At 41.0% G+C, this 17,814-nt stretch overlaps 1 protein-coding gene across 1 annotated transcript; it reads right to left on the reverse strand.

The window, feature by feature from the left end:
- On the reverse strand, positions 1 to 4,750 carry XBP1 (X-box binding protein 1). Its single transcript, XM_033097523.1, has 5 exons — positions 4,463 to 4,750; positions 3,282 to 3,378; positions 2,381 to 2,509; positions 1,449 to 1,594; positions 1 to 1,133 (listed from the first exon to the last, which is right to left on the reverse strand). The coding sequence occupies exons 1-5, from the start codon at positions 4,702 to 4,704 to the stop codon at positions 947 to 949; spliced, it is 801 nt and encodes a 266-aa protein (XP_032953414.1). The 5' UTR covers positions 4,705 to 4,750; the 3' UTR covers positions 1 to 946.
- Positions 4,751 to 17,814: the final 13,064 nt, after the last annotated feature.

Raw genomic sequence — 17,814 nt, forward strand, 5'->3', positions numbered from 1 at the left:
TCAAAGAACAAAAACTGCATTGCACTTTTTAATTGCACAGGTAGTTTTAAATAAATGGAGAAAGCACCTTCCAAAAGTTATACTAGCAGGGAAAGATTCCATCAAGCATTTACATAGTAAATTTCTGTAATTTTACAAAAGATTCTTGATCTTTACTTGAACTGTACATGAGGGAAAAGGAGCCCCCTCAGGTAGGTGTACTCTCTGCTTGCAGAAGCAAACTAGACCTAAAATCGGAGGCAAGCCTGGGATTCTGAGAAGGAAGAGAAAGGACTAAAGGGCCATTCATAAATTCCATGTATAAGACACTTGTCCAATGTCCCTTACCATAAGTATTTTAGGGCAAACTACTGCCCTTAAAGGTACTTTAAAAGCTGTAATTATAGCAATATCTGAGTACCTTTGACTGCTGAGTGTCAAAAGACACTTGGGTGACCTGTGAGGTTTAAACAAATACTTTAGAAGAATTCTCTAGGATTGTGCGCCCTCTGCTTTGGCTTTTTGAATGAAGCACAGGTGTCTCTGCTATCGTCCAGGCAGTGTAATAGTCAAGGGAAAGGGCAGTATTGGATCACTCCTTAGACACTAATCAGCTGGGGAAAGAGTTCATTGGCAAAAGTGTCCTCCCAAGGATGGTCTACACCAAGCAAAGAGGACATGTCGCTGAAAGGGGAAGGGGAGCCCTCATAGCTACAGTCACTGTAAGCATCCAGTAGGCAGGAAGATGGCTTCAGGCAGTGGCTGGATGAAAGTAGATCTGGGCTACCCAGCTCTGGAATGAAGTCATCTGCAAGTTCTTCCTTCACTGAGACAGTGAATTCAGGGTGATCTTTCTCTGAGAGGCTGAAAGGTGCTTCCTCAATTTTCACTACCACATTAGCTTGGCTCTCTGTCTCAGAGGGTATCTCTAAGACTAGAGGCTTGGTATATACGTGGTCAAAACGAATCAGTTCATTAATGGCTTCCAGCTTGGCTGATGACGGCCCCAGTGATGGAGAAGGGGAGGCCGGTAAGGAACTGGGTCCTTCTGGGTAGACCTCTGGCAGCTGCTCCAGGCTGGTAGACTCTGGGGAAGGACATCTGAGGAACATGACTGGGTCCAAATTGAACAGAATGCCCAACAAGATATCAGACTGCAAGAAGCAAAAAATTAAATGAGTCCAACTGTTAGAATGCACCTGAGAATCTAGCTGGAACACTTAGTACTAGGTTTCCTAATGTAAATTAATCATGATGCTAGAGAGGATGACCTCCAGGACCCACCACACCTGTTTATCTTACTGTACTCCATGTCCTAAATCACCTGGACACAGGAAGGTAGTCTATGTTCACTTCTAACCCAACTCAAACTAACTTCTGACCTCATCTTTCTGGTTAGGGATGTTGGGCATCCAACAGATGGAATTAAATAGTTATACAGCTGTTCAGTAAATCCAAACCACCTCTACCTCAGAGTCTGAAGAGTCCACACTGTCAGAATCCATGGGGAGATGTTCTGGAGGGGTGACAACTGGGCCTGCACCTGCTGCAGAGGTGCACGTAGTCTGAGTGCTGCGGACTCAGCAGACCCGGTCACCAGCCTCGCTCCATTCTCCTGGGAGGAAAGACCAAAGTGAATAAACAGCTCACACAGCTGAGAATCCCCAAGGAAATGCTAACCGGGCAGCTGTGATTCTCCACTTTCAAGAAAGTTAGAAAACTAAACTTTAGAGCTAAAATCTTTCCCTTTGTTATTTCCATTTTCTCGAGTCCTCCTCAAGAAAAGATGAAAAAAGGGAGATAAGACTAACTTTCCACTGATTTTCTATGCGACGAAACATTTTTACTCCTTAAAGATTCAAGTAGGACTGGTATTCTTAAATAATATCTTAATGATATTCTCCATAATAATATTCCTAAGTAATAAAGTTCTATAGTGAATTTAGGCCCAGGGTTTTTTTTGATAGTAATTAAAGTTTGTTCTGAACATTACCTTCACAGGGTAGAGCTGTCCTACTGTCAATCTTAGAACTTAGGCACTGTCACTGAACTTGCCGTAATCCATAAATTAAAGCCATTCACCATCCTTCTATCAGAAAGGTGTCACTATCACAATGAATCCTTTTCCTACTCATTCATATTCATCAACAAACTATAATTCTAGTAGCATTTAAAGTCAGATTTTACTGGTTCTCTTATTCTGTTTCTTAATGCTGGCACATCTTGTTAGCTATATCAGCATTTGTTAGTACTTGCTCTTAGAAAGTCATAGAACTTATTTTAATTATTAGGACTTAGTACTATCCACTGCACACTTGAAAATGAAGTGTCATTAAAGAGGTCATGTCATGTCACTTAGAACCAATTCTCACATATGGCACCAAATAAACGAGGTCCTTACCTTGGTCTCTGCCTTCTCTTCAGTAACCAGGGCATCCATCCCCAAGCGCTGTCTTAACTCCTGGTTCTCAACTACAAGGCCATGAGTTTTCTCTCGTAAAAGCTGGTTTTCTAGTAAAAGTTTTTGATTCTGGAAGACAGTTCATAAGAGGCTATTAAAACATCTATTTCTTTCACTTAATTCACCTGATGAAGTTTCATTACAATCGATTTCCTTTCCTTCCCCCATGACCTTTTGGGAAACTCTATGCTTATCCAGTTGCTCACAGTAGGTATTAGAAGGCAAGGTCATAATTACTAAAAATAAGCTATTTAAGAAGTGCCATTCAGTCACGAATAACACAATGCCTCCAACTAACATAGACCTCAGTAAAGGGTGACTTGTGGCTTTAATTTAGAAATGATGTTTAAAAAAATCCTATCTTGAACTGGCAGGTAATAATAAAAGTGGACCATAAATCAAAATATGTAAAAAAGGAAATAAGAATAATATAATCGTTATGTATTCAAGATTTGTAACTGGCAACAATTTAAGTTTAGGTGGACCCCAGAAGGAAAAGGGAACTGTTAGTGGACTTTTGGCCAAGTCAAGAAGGGGCTCAAGTTTAAGCAATGATTTCCTATTCGCTCTTGCTAATTTTTTAGTGTTAACTTGAAAATGTTGTAATGTTGTAAATTCACCAACTTTGAAACAGATCTAGTACCACATGCCAGAGGGTCAATCACTTCGGCTCTCATCAAACTTCACCACTTAACCAACTACCTATCTACCCTAACTTAAACTTTTAATTACATGTTCAATTTTATTCTACAAGGGGCTGAAAAAACTTGGGATGGGCAGCAAATATGAGAACATTTCACTAATGGAGAAAAGAGAAGACTTTGGCCTTGAGTAGTTTTACCTCTTCTTCCAAATCTATCACTTGCTGTTCCAGCTCACTCATTCGAGCTTTCTTTCGATCTCTGGCAGTCTGAGCTGCTACTCTGTTTTTCAGTTTCCTGAGAACAGAAGGGACATACCACACTGAGTCATCTCAAACCTTATTTATATCTTTATTTGAAAACTTGGCCAGCTGGTGCTTTCATATAAATTTACAGTGTATGGTAGACTAATGGTAAAATACACTTCAGGCTCCTCCCCTCAATAAAACAAAACAAAACAAAAAATAGAGCCTTCTTTCAATTTGGCTTGAAGAACTGCTCTATTCTCTCCCACACTGTTTTATTCTCTCCCATATTGCATCATCCACCTCAGTCTCATTCTACCCACAGCTTGGGGGCTGGACACAAAATACAATTCATCTTGCATCATAAATATCCTCTTCCCCTTTCAATTCCCCCGTTGCTTCCTGACTACATTTCCCTCAAACAGAATCCATCCTGGACTGATTAAATCCAGTGAAGTCTCCAATCGCGCCATGACATAAACCTTCCCTTCCCAAAACCAACTCATAAGGGAGAGGCTGATGCTTTTCGCCCTACTGTTGCGATCCTAGGCAACCCCTGATGGCTGGGGCCATATCTGCTCCAGGAGGCACTTAATTACAAAGGGCACACTGATCAAAAAAGAACAAACATAACAGAGGACTAAGTACTAGGCATCTCTGACTTAAATTTCACCGACAATCTCTGAAGTAAGTACCATTGTAAGCACGCAGAGAGTGAAGGTCCGACTAGTTAGCCTTACAGAGCTCACAGCCTGATCTTTCAACAGCTGTCATTTCAGCTGTCCCTCCAAAAAAGTAGGTAAACCCAAGAAAAGGCTAATCGACTCCAAGTTCAGAAAAGCTGAACAGCCGGTCTGTGGTCACACAGCAATATGGCCTGGAATCCTGGTGCCCGCATACCCAGCTCTAGTTCTCTTTAATGAGATAGAAAAGGAGGAAATAAAAAAGGCCTAAGCAGCCCTGGACTCTACCCAGCGCAGTGGATCTGGTTAGTCCAGACTTCCTGCCCCGCCCCGCCCCGCCCCCGCCACGCTGGCACCAGACCGGCCAGGCCAAGGGCGCCCGAGCGCTACCGGATCCAGACCCAGACCCTTGTCCGGGTTCGAATCCAGTCCCAGATCCCAGCCCTCGCCCACCTCCGCAGTGCCTTCTCCTCGGGGCTCAGGTGTGTGAGGCGCTGTCGTTTGCGCGCTTGAGGCGGCCCTCCGCTCTCTGCCTCGGGGCTGGCCCCTCGTTGGCCCGGCAACATGAGAGGCAGAGCCCGGCCGGCCGGGGCTCCGGCGGCGGCGGCGGCGGCGGCGGCGGCAGGCTTGCCGGACAGAAGCAGCACTTTGGGGACCCCGGCGGCCGGGCTCTGCGCGGGTGCCACCACCACCATGGCCTGAGAGTGTCTACGTGAGTGCGTACCGCCGCCGCCCAGCGGCCTGGCTCCGCCGTGCCCGGCCTTTCTATGGTCGTGGCCTCCCTCGATTGGCCAGAGTTGAGTGATGCGCGGCCAATATCGGCGCCCATTGGTCGAGAGGGACCAGCGGGGCGGAGTCAAGACGTCCAGCGTGGCTGCGGCTGTTCTCCGCAGGGTGTGCGGGGGCATTGCTATCCATGAGGGCGACCCGGGGGATCCGTCCCTGGGTGGGTGTGGTGTCCGAGGGGGCGCCGAGCCCCTGGCTGGTGAGGAGCCGGGGGAGTTTCCTCAACAAACGAATTTTCCCCCCTAGGCTGACGTATTTTCACCCGGAGTGACAGGTTAATTCCAAACCGAGAGATTTCCAGACTGACAATTTTTACCGAGACTAACAGATTTTCACTTTTGCCTGACAGATTTTCTGTCGTGCGCCACTTCGGGCCCCGAGTGGAGCGAAAAGTCGAGAGAGAGCCGAATCGGGCCTTGGGTTAGAAAAACGCCTGCAAATAAATTCCGCGAAGTAGGAGTCTAGTAGGAAATGAGGTCGCGCATTTTAAAGATCATAGAAAGGGCTTAAAACGATCGGTGTAGGAGTACATGGTAATTTAATTTTTCCTTGCATTTCTAAGCTTTCTACTATGAACGTATATTACGATTTTTTTTTAATGGGGGTGAAATATTTCACGTGTGAAAACGAGGCTCAAAGCTCCTGCCCGGCCATTGCGGCGCAATGGAAGACCCAGGGCTTGTGAGACAGGGTCCACCGGACAGCAGCCAGGGAGCAAAGACATGCGAATATTAAAATGGAGAAACCTGAGAAAATCCCCCACACATACATGTTAACTTTTTTAAAGCAAATTAACAAAATGTTAACTTCCCTGGAATCACAAAGCAATACTTTCTTTAAAAAGTAGTTACTGCTTCCTCTGTATTCAGCACTGCTCCAGAGATGCAAAGATTATTAAAACTCCGTAGTCAATGGTTGGACGATATGCAAAACGTGAAAATAGAATGGTTCTAGGTAATTCTTTGGTGTTAATAAGTCAGATTAGCTCTGCAGTGATATTTCGGTGGAGAGAGAACAGGATGGGAAGAAGGAACTTATAGCAATTCAGTCTCTTGATATGCATGCAGGCCCTTTAAATGGGGCAAGTTTCTGTTACTCCCAGGGCTGAGCTATGATGAATCTCCTAACACATATTTTCTTCCTCCAAATTGGGAGAGTGAAATCAGTGACAATTTATTTAAAGTGAGCTGGCCCAGCGCAGGGCATCCTGAGCTTCTGTGTAGTGGAAAAGAGGTGGGGGTGATCAGAGATGCTGCAGGGCAAAGAAGTCTGCTTTCTTTTTATTAATAACTCATCGGTTTTGGCTATCTGGGTCCTAATGTGCCTCCAGGGATGAGAGACTCACTCCTGGCCTCAGACCTTTTGGGAGAAGTCTTTGGAGTGATATCTGGTTGAGAAGTACACGTTTAGGTTAAAGGACCTTGGAAAGTTGTAAGAGATTCTGAGAAAAGTCATGTAATTGTCATGCAACCTTTTGTTTATTAAGTAACATTTGTGAACTCCAAGAGAATATCTGGCACTCTGTAAGAAATCCCAGTGAAACTAAAAGAAATTTAAATCATTTAGGCACAAAAAGAAACTCTTTGAAGCCCCTGTGAGTCCAGCAGAGTATCAATGAGTAACCATGTGAGGAAGGCACAGGTTAGAGAAAAGGTGGATGGGTTGCATTTTGGTCTTGGTTAATGGGGTAGAAATGGAATGTTGAAAGTGACTCCCCCAGTTTTGTTTTCAAGGCTTTTATCTTTTTGATACAGTTTAAAATCATACTGGAAAACAGTAAATTGACCCAGTGCAGATTGCTATCCATGAAGTCTCGAACACTCAAGTCCAAACCTTTGAACAGTTTCATATCGTGTCTGTAAGATTAATCTGATAAATTCTTGCATCAGATGCCATTACTATTTTAAAACATTTACTAGGCACTTGTGATTAAGAGCTGTAAAATATGTAAAATACAAAGTTCTTTGTGAAATGTAAGAAACAGTGATGAGAAGCAGTAGATCTGCCTGTTTACTTAGACCCAAGTCTAAAATGTCAATGTAAGAAAACAAAACAAAACCCAGGAACAATCAAACAAAAAATTCAAGAATTGCTCTGTCTAATATGGTAGCCACTAACCATGTGTGGCTATTGAGCACTTGAAATGTGGCTAATATGAATTAAAATGTAGGTTTGAAGACTTAGTATAAAAAAAAAAAAGGAATGTAAAATATCTTATTGATTATTTTTATATTGATTATATGTTGAAATGATAGTATGAGGGGTGGCCAGTTAGCTTAGTTGGTTAGAGCACGGTGCTAATAACACCAAGGTTGCTGGTTTGATCCCCACATGGGCCACTGTAAGCTGCACCCCTCTTTAAAAAAAAAAATTAAGATGCATGTACCCCTGAGGATAAAACTTTCCAAGCCACATGTGGGTATATGGATAAAATCTCTTTTTCAATATTTTCTCTGCCTGAGAATGGTGCCTCTGAGGCAGTTTTTTTCCCCCCACCTCTCTTTTTCAGTCACCATTCTTGCTTTCCGCAGAGAGGAGACCCTCTTTTCTTTCACTCATGCTTAATCTTCCCAAGGTTCATTGCCCTAAGGTAGAAAAACCACTGAGACTCCAAACCGATAGGCCAGTCTAGCTATTGATAATCGTATTAAGAAAGGAAATGACCCTCATCACTGAGTATCAAATCCCTTTCCAACTCCATAGGTTCTAATTCTTTGTTTTCGGTAAAACTGATGGAAGACAAAATTGAATTGTCAGCTGAGAGTTGTATACAATAATTTTTGATGATGGATCAGAATGTGACTTGGCTTCTAACTCAAAAGATGTTCAGACAGGGGCCGGCCTGGTGGCTCAGGTGGTTGGAGCGCTGTGCTCCGGACTCTGAAGGCTGCCGGTTCGGTTCCCACATGGGCCAGTGGGCTCTCAGCCACAACGTTGCCAGTTCAACTCCTCGACTCCTGAACGGCACCCTCCACAGCTAAGATTGAAAGGACAAATGACTTGGGAAAAGGTCCTGGAGGTACACACTGTTCCCAATAAAGTTCTGTAGTTCTGTTCCCCTTCCCCAATAAAAAAATCTTTAAAAAAAAAAAAAAAAAAAAAAAAAAGATGTTCAGACAGTTGAAGGGCATTGTTAAAATAAAATGCCTTCCATCCCCATCCACTTATTTACATGAACAATGGTTTTCAGCACTTACATTTTTTTTTAAATGGAAAAAAAAAGGATAATACTGATGCCAAATCCTGTATCATTCTAGCAATAAGTATTATTAATCCATAGATACATGAATCCAAAGATACTGTACATTTCCAACATAATTTTACTTTCTATATTTATTAATTATCAAAATTTGGAATTATTTTGATAAATGTTATAAAATGTGGACTGGTTTCAATTTAGTTACCATAGCTCCATGCAGAATTATTTTTATGGTAAGAAAGTTTTTAAGTACTTAAATGTATATACTTTTTTTTTGCAGGGTCGCCTATTAGATAATCAACAACAGACTTTTAAGTATAAAACTATATTACATTGGCAAAAGTCTGCAGAGAAAGTAGAGTAGAAATATAACTTGAAAGAGAAAGAGAAATGAGGTAAAATTACAGGTTCTTAAAGAAGAGCTTGTTGGTACATTTTTTTAACTTTGATTTTATTATAATTTCAAACTTATAGAAAAGATGCAAAAATAGTATAGTATAGTTCTCCAAGACACTCTGGCTCCTTTTACTGGGGAATGACATGTAGCGACAAAGATATGGGCACAAGGCGTATTCATTGCTACTGGGGTGTCATTGCTTCTAAGTTCTCTCAGTGGATAGAACTAGGAGATATATTTATGTGTATGTATATACATATCCACGTATATAGAAAGGTATAGAAATATATAAATCTATACCTGTTTTTATGTCAATCTATATGTATTAAAAACTCATGAGTGGGCTCAGGCGGTTAGAGTTCCATGCTCCTAACTCCGAAGGCTGCCAGTTCGATTCCCATATGGGCCAGTGGGTTCTCAACCACAAGGTTGCCAGTTCAATTCCTCAAGTCCTGCAAGGGATGGTGGGCAGCGCCCCCTGCAACTAAGATTGAACACGGCACCTTGAGCTGAGCTGCTGCTGAGCTCCCGAATGGCTCAGTTGGTTGGAACGCATCCTCTCAACCACAAGGTTGCCAGTTCGATTCCTCGACTCCCGCAAGGGGTGGTGGGCAGCACCCCGTGCAACTAGTAACAGCGACTGGACCTGGAGCTGAGCTGCACCCTCCACAACTAAGACTGAAAGGACAACAACTTGACTTGGAAAAAAGTCCTGGAAGTACACACTGTTCCCCAATAAAGCCCTGTTCCCCTTCCCCAATAAAATCTAAAAAAACAACAACAACAACAACAACAACAAACTCATGAGTGCACATCAATAACTGCAACTGCAATCTAACACTGAAGGGTTTATTCTAGCCTTCCCGTTTTTTCATGGCAGCCCAGCTCCAGGGAGAGCCGTTGTTCACAATCTTAGCTGTAGAGGGCACAGCTCACAGGCCCATGTGGGAATCGAGCTGGGAACTGGCTACCTCAGCGTTAGGAGCACTGCGCTCCAACCATCTGAGACCCCTTTTTTCATAATTTAAAATCCATTCTCTGACAGGCACCCATTAACCTCAATGTGATTACTTATGCTAAATTCTCATGTATGCAAATGTATGTAACCATTCTATTATCAATGGTTGAATCATCAGCCCCAGAATATGCCAACCTCCACCCCAGCCAGCCATTCTTCCCTAAATTGTCAGCTCATATTTAAAAATATGTGACAATGGATAGCAAATAATGAAGGTATTTAGATTCTATTGAACACATCTAAAAGAGTGATACAAAAGTTTTATTCAAGAGGCGGCCAGATGGCTCAGTTGGTTAGAGCGTGAGCTCTGAACAACAGGGCTGCTGGTTCAATTCCCACATGGGATGGTGGGCTGTGCCCCTGCAACTAAAGATTGAAAACAGCGACTGAACTTGGAGCTGAGTTGCGCCCTCCGCAACTAGATTGAAGAACAACGACTTGGAGCTGATGGGCCCTGGAGAAACACATTGTCCCCTAATATTCTCCAATAAAATTAAAAAAAAAAAAGTTTAATTCAAAATGTCAGTATTCCAAATTGCATTAGAAATGACATCCTCTGCAACTATTTAAGCTTATCATGAGAAATTTTAGATCTAAATTTAAAATGGGGGGGTGGTGTATGCAGTTTTACTAAATTATTTTAAGGACCATGTGAACAAAAATGTCTTAAGAACCTTGTAGTAGAAGAATAGAACCAGAATTTTAGGAGAGAGAAAGAGAAGACAAGACTGAGTGTGAAAGAGAGAGTGAGAGAAATAGAGGACAAGAAAATACTCGTTCCAGAAAATATAAGAAAAGGGGAAAACACAAGAAACATGGTAAGTAGAAAACGTGAAATAACATGGTAGGAATAAATCTAAATATATAAATAATAAAAAATATGAATGGACTATATTCTCTTTGTAAAAGAGAGAGGCTCTGTTGAGTGAAAAATCCAGTATCCAGCTATATGCTGTTTACAGAAGATACACATAAAACAAAACAGCGTAAGAATGGAAAATGACTTATCAGGCAAATGTTTATAAAAAGAAAGCATATGTGCACACCTGAAATCTATGTAATTTTACTAACAATTGTCACCCCAATAAATTAAAAAAAACAACAACAACAAAAAAAACTACACGTTGGCCCAATTCGGGGTTCAGTCCCTGAGACTGTTCCCCTGGGCCTGTGCTTGCAATCTAAAAAAAAAAAAAAGAAAAAGAAAGCATATGTAGCAACATTAATATCAGACAAAATAGAACGTAAGGCAGAGGCATTAACAAGGACAAAAAAGGGTGTTTCATGTTGATTAAAGGTACATGTTACCAGTCATAAATCTTTATAAATAGAGTAACATAATTTTGAAATTATAAGGCAAAAACTGAAAATAAATGGTTGAAATGACAGATCTACAATCAATGGGAGACCAATATACCTCTCCAGAATCAACACATGGAGCAGACAAAAAAAATTTGATAAGCACAATTAACAAACTTGATTAAATAGAGTTTCCTACCAAACACATGGTGTTTTTTTCAAAAAAAATTCACAAAATTTGATCCCATTTTACTCTTGAAGAGTGAGATTGACCATTTGTTTTAGGTTTAGAAACAGAATTGTTTCTAAGTTTAGCCTTTTGTGAATAAAGTTGCTGTGAGCATTTGTGTACAAATCTTTGTATGATAGAAATCTTTACATTTTCATTTCTCTTGGGTAAATACCTAGAAGTAAAATTGAGGGATCATGTGATAGGTGCATGTTTAACTTTTTTAGAAACTGCCAGATATTCAAAATGGTGTTGTCATTTTACATTCACATCAGCAATGGACTGCTTTCCTATGTTGCTATTACGGATTATTTAACTCTTTTTCATTGTTATCCAGCTTTTCATTTGTTTACATTGTATGGTTTTTTTCCAACTGGATTTCAACAAGCTCATTAGAAACAGAAGTCATGTGTTACACTTCTTTGGTCTTCTGTGTTTAGTAGAGTGCTGAGTACATATTAGACATTCAATAAATATTTTTTTAATGATTATTGAACTGTTAGGTTGTCTGCAATATGCTTTAAAAGACAGAACATCTTGGGGGTGGCTGGTTAGCTCAGTTGGTTAGAGCGTGGTGCTGATAGCACCAAGGTTGCTGTTTCAATCCCCACAAGGGCCACTGTGAGCTGTGCCCTCCTAAAAAAAAAAAAAAGACAGAACATTTTTTTAAGTTACCCGGGAAGATCGCTGCATAATACCATTTTCTTGAAAACAGAATTCAACATAAGATTGGTCTACCTTGGACTCATAACAAAAGCCTGGAAGGTGCTCATTTTAAGGCACTAAAGCACTATTTCTAGTTACCTACACAGCATCTATTCTACTTTTTGACCTTTTTTTTTAAAGATTTTTATTAAAAATATAGCTAACATACAATATTATATGAGTTTCAGGGGTACACCATTGTTCTACTTCTCTTCCTTATTAACAACAAAAACCCAAATACAATTTAGTTCAGGGTGCTCTACTGAAAACACTCAGCTTCCAGATTCCTTTGGACCTGTGGATAGCCGTGTAATACAGTTCAGGCCAATGTATAAATGGAAATTCTAGGCAGAGAGGATTCCAGGAAAGTCTGTTAAATGGAGAAGTCTCAATTAGGAAGCCTTTCACCTTTTGCCTGTTGCCCTTTTTTTCCAAACCCTTTCTTGCCTGGAATGCTAATGAAAGGTCAAATTCTTGAGAAGGTTCAGCAGCCATCTTGCAAGCATGAGGAAGGAAGCCACATGCTAAGGATGTCAGACGGGAAAGACAGAAGTCTGGGTTCCTGACGCGTCATATGGAGTGGCCATCTAGTCCTGACCTAGCTGTACACTGCCCACTTCCGGATCCCAAGTTACATGGGAAATAGAAATACCATGGTGGTTGGCTTCTTGTCACACTCCATACAACACAATCCTCACTTTTATAGTCTCTTTACCTACCACACTGCCCTAAGTTAGACTTCTCATACACTGTCTTTATTTTTCTCATGACTGGACTACTGGCATTGCTGAAAAACAAGTATGCTTGAGTAGGGCAATGAAGTAGGTAGGTCCAGGGACATACCATATTTTGCCGTGTATAATGTGCACTTTCTTGCCCAAATTTGTGAGGGAAAAATAAAGGTGTGCATTATACATGGGTAGTACTAATTCTGTATCTATGTAAATGTTTTTTATTCTTTTATTTATCTTCTGGGTTAAAAGTGTAACTCTAGAACCCAATAACGATATCCATATGCAAAATAATATGCTGGAATACGATAATCGGTTTTGTTGAACTTATGATGTACTTGCAGCAGTGAAGAGTTCTTGGCCTCCTATGATGCATAAATTTTACCAGTACATAAAATTTCTTCAACCTTGTATCTGTTCTTGTGTTTTGTAATTATTTGTTACATAAAATTTCATGTACCTTAATATGTTAAAAAATAAATGCTAAAATTCCTTTATAATACAAAAAAAAATGAGTACTTAAATGTAAACAAATAAAAATTTGAATTAGAAAATTAAAACAAAAGATTTTTTTCCCTGAGAGTTTGGGCCCAAAACATGGGTGTGCATTATACATGGGAGCGCATTTACACAGCAAAATATGGTAATTTTTATTAGTGGCACTTCCTTCTGATACCAGGAAGAGAGATGAGTCATTTACATTATAACACCACTGTTTTGTGGCAGGGAAAACTGAGTTCAAAAAGAAGAAATATTCAGCTTAAGGCTATAGATAACTTTTCCAGTTTATCTGTCTGTCCCACACTCCAATTCTGTCGTTTTCCTGAACTGTCCTTTCCCCCTGAGTTTGCAAGGCAGGCCCCTGTTCTCTCTCTGTTTAAGTCACAGTTTCTTAATCTCAGCTTCATTGACATTTGGGGCTGGACATTTCTTTTTTTGTGGGTGGCTGTTCTGTGTATTGTAGGATTTTAGTAGCATCCCCGGTTTCTGCCTACTAGATGCCAATACCACCACACCCCTATCCCCAGTTATGACAACCAAAATTATCTCCAGGCTTCCAAATGTTCCCTGGGAGCCAAAATCTCCCCAGTCAAGAACCATTGCCCTAAACTCATGTAAAACATACCCCTGCTCTGCACCTGCTTTGTTCCCATGCAGTACTCCACAGATTCCAACAAAACACCTGTGACACTTGGCAGTGCAAGTTCACTTTGTTTGTAAGCTACTTGAAGGTAGAGACAGCATCTGACACTTCTTTGTATCTCCCTGTTTATTGACAAAATAGTTTTTTAAATGATTCAGGAGAAGAATGGACATAGAATTCAGGAATTCTGGCTCCATCATGCTATGATTTTGACACTCACTGCTAAATACTCAGATGTCCCATGCTTTTTGTTGATGTCGTATTTTACAAAATCCCATGCTGTAATCAAGACACAGATTCTAGCAAGAAAGTACTACATTGCTCATTTTTCTAACCACCAATTAAAATGGAAAATAAAAGCAAAAATCTTAAGACAACATTTTATAGTCTCAAGAAAACTCAGATGATACAGGAAAGAGTGAGGAGCAAAGTTCTCGATAATATTTTTATTTCCCTGATAGAATCCAAGTTGCATCTTCATCTTACAGAAAGTGCTATGTACAACCCTCACCCAGTTTCAATTTTCCCTACTGCTGTCATTTTATATGACCATGGTATATTTGTCACAACCAAGAAACCAATCTGAATGCACAGGGTTTCATTACCCTCAAGAAATAGATGGAGTTGTTTGGCTTGCTAGGACTTGTGATTCCGGTGCTTTTAATTTTAGGAATATGTTTTTTTAAAGGAGGACGTTTATGAACCGTTTAAGTAACGTTGAAATGCTAAGCAGGAAATCCTTCTGGTTATGTTGATGAATGTTTCCTTCAGTCCTGCGGCTACCCACCCCTTTCTGGAGAAGAGTTGCAACACTTCCTGAAGTTAATTTGTGCGTATTAGGGTTCTAAGAAATTCAATACTCCTTTGGCTTCTGCAAAACACTGTAGTTCATTTGCCCAGTAAATTAAACAGAGCCTAAAAGGGCACAACAACAAAAGGAAAAGATTCGTTTGAAAAGTGCAAAGATATCGCACGTCTCTCTTTTTCACTTGGCATTGACCCAGAGCAGTAAATGGCTCTGCATTTGGTTTTGCCTCTTGAAAAAAAGTACAATCTCTCTGTTGTCGGTAACTTTATTCATGCCAAGGTTCAAAGGCGGCAAGAGAAGCAAGTATTATCTTACTTGAAAGAAGTTTAAACGCCGCAGGCCACTTTCATTCGTACTAGGAGAATAAATATCAGTTTACTGGTTTTGAAAATTTTTCAATAAACTTTTTATTTTGGTGCAATTTTAGGTTTACAGAAAAGTTGCAAAGCCAGTACAGAGAATTCCCATCAAAATTCTTATCCAGTTCCAGTTCCCCTAATGTTATTATTCACTTACATTACCAATGGTACATTTATCAAAACTAAGAAATCAACATTGCTATTAACTAAACTCTAGACTTTATTTGAATTTCACCAGTTTTTTTCCCTGAATGTTGTCCATTCCAGGATTCTGCCTTGGTTTTGCTTCTGTTCGTACCTCTGTTGCAAAATGTTTCATGACTAATTTCAGTAAATAATATTTATTTGAAGAGCTGAATTACTCAAGTTCAACCTTCCTAGACACATACATATCCTGAAGCTTTGACTCCAGAATAACAGCAACTGAATTCCTTCCCCTTTTGGTGAGGTGGCCTTGCCTTTAAGTGATGCTGTGCGTTTTTACATGACCTGGTTCATAAGAGACTGGATTTCCTGAGAATGGCCTAGAGACTCTCCACATTAAAAAAAAAAATAATAATCCTCTCTTTTATTTACAGCTGACTTTGTACACTTGATAGTCACAGGGGGAAAGACAGCAAGTTGTACCTTTTTGTTCTCTCAGGATTTTTTTTTTTTTTCCATGAAAACAGCCAGGATTTATGTTGTTCCAGGAGCCAGTTGGGTACAATAAAGACCAAACTCTGGTTTGGTGAATAAATGGGATATAAGAAGAGAAAAGCTTTGAGAGCAGAAGAGGAAGTAGAATTATGTTTGCTTCAAAGAACACTGGGACAGAGGTCATCCACCTTCCATTTCCAGACCCTGTAAGACCAGTCATTACAACCTGGGGGCTGGGGGCCTTTGCTTGTGAAATAGATGGATGGATTTAGGGTAGGTTTTCAGCTCTAAAACATGTTATTTAGGTAACCTTGGACAAGTTACTTAACCTCTTTGAGCCTTTCCTTGTCAGTAAAACGAGAAACGAGTATTGAACAAAATAATGTATTTAATACAGTGTGTGACATAAAGCATGTAACACATGTTAAGTATTATTGTCACCAAAGGTGGTCCACTCTAAGGCCAATGGACATTCCCCAGCTCTTCCTATTCTACCATTAATCTCATCCTTTCTTCCATCTTTCCATATTTACTAACCAAGAAGTTCAACAGGTCCCAGAAGGCTAAGTGGAACAATAGAGTGTCCAAGTCTTTAAAATATGTCTAATTAAAGTATCAAATTTGACCACCGATCACAAGCAAGGATGGGGTCCACGAAGCAGAACCAATGTGACAGCGATGGACACCAGATGAGTTTTCTCCAGTTGCTCCCTCTCCCAACCTGAGAACAAAATGCCCACTTGACCCCTGGGTGGGCCAGACCTGGTCACAGGCTGCCAATGATCTGTCCTGTTACTGTGACCTGGGATTACATCCCCAGAAGAGGGCTGCAAACATTTGCTGAGCACACAGACCCATGACCTAATGAGAGATTCCGGGGGCGGAGTTCGGATTACACCATAACCGGGGGTTGGTGGCTCGTGGGAGCTGCTCTGCATAGACAGGTGAGCAAGGCCTCGGGTCTGGGAAAAAAGAAGGGATCTGCAATTTTAAAATAGGACCCCGTTGTTTTGTACAAAACACAACCATTTTCTGTTTGAAAATAAGTTGTATTCTCCAGCATATAGTCCCAGAATTACAGAATTTATTATAGACCTTGGGACCCATAATGTATATCCAGAAATACTTGTCTGTACATGCAGTGATCTGCAGCCTCTTGGGGAGGATGGTTACTATTAATAGTAGTGAGTTGTTTATTATTATTATTATTATTATTATTATCATTAATATTTTTTTATCATTGCTAGGAGAAGTGGTGGTCTGACCATTAAACTTGAGCTTGATAGGGGTTAACACTTGACTCTGCAGGATGTCTTGGAATAAACCATGAACCTCTTCAAGAGCTTCCTTTGTTGTCATCTGTTTTTACTGGAAGAGGTAGGAATGAGCATGAAAGCAACCTAGCAGAGAGCTTGGCACAAAGGAATGAGCTTATTTCATTTATTTTAGGTTGGTGCAAAACTAATTGCAATCTATAAGGTTAAAAATAATTGCAAAAACCGCAATCACTTTTGCACTAACCTAATAGTTCCAGGCTCCAGAGCAAACGGGACCCTTCCCAACCTGAGCCACTCTGCACTCTAGAAAGCTCTGCCTTGATACCTAAAGGAAGATGATAGCAACAGGAATAAACCAGTTTGTGAGCTTTGTGAGACTTCCCTGCCCACAGATAGCCTCCTTGGCACATGGGAACGGTATGCAGGTGACCTGACTGGAGCACAACTCCCCTCAGTCTCTGACACCCCCCCCAGGGGGCAACTCTGTACAGATATAGCAGCTGAAGGAATGAACGCGGATTCTCCAATATCCCAGAGATGCATACTGAGGGGACAGGAGGTTCTATAGATTCACTTTCTAGGTGACCAGGTGTGGGGACAGAGCCAGGAGTGCAGTTTCCAGGCTCTCGGCCTCACGTGGAAATGTGCTGGCTCAGGTAGTAAATGGCCATCAACTGTGATTGGATGGCCTTCAGCTGTGGCTAGTTGGTCGTCAGCTGTAACCAGTGAGCCATTGGCCACTAATATAACTGCCGTGGCTACACTAGCAGCAAATGGGAGGCTAGCAAGGGCGGATTGTGGATTGCGGATTGCAGAGAGGCGGATGCCGCCAGCGAGAATATAGTGGTATGACTCCCCCATCTATGGCTCCGTGGGTGTTCCTTTTTGGCCTCACCATGTCCTGCATTCTTATGTGGGGAGCAGGAGCTGAGGCCCCACCTGACACCCCGCATGACACCAGGTAACTTTACAACTCAAAGAGTCTGTGAGTCTTACTTGCTCTTACTTTCTGGAACAGAGAAAGAGGTCATGAAGATAGCTGCCCTGGATGCAGCTTTGGATGGGAATAAACATTTCTCAACTGAAATGTTTCATTCGTGTCTTGAAAAGTCAGATTTGTTCAGGCTTACAGGATGTGGATTGTCTAAGTTTTACTTCAAAATTGAAAAAATTTTTGAAAGGGACTCACCAAATCTTGATCAACAAGTGTCCCA

The sequence above is a fragment of the Rhinolophus ferrumequinum genome, chromosome 25, assembly GCF_004115265.2.
Source record: "Rhinolophus ferrumequinum isolate MPI-CBG mRhiFer1 chromosome 25, mRhiFer1_v1.p, whole genome shotgun sequence".
NCBI classification, from domain to species: domain Eukaryota; kingdom Metazoa; phylum Chordata; class Mammalia; order Chiroptera; family Rhinolophidae; genus Rhinolophus; species Rhinolophus ferrumequinum.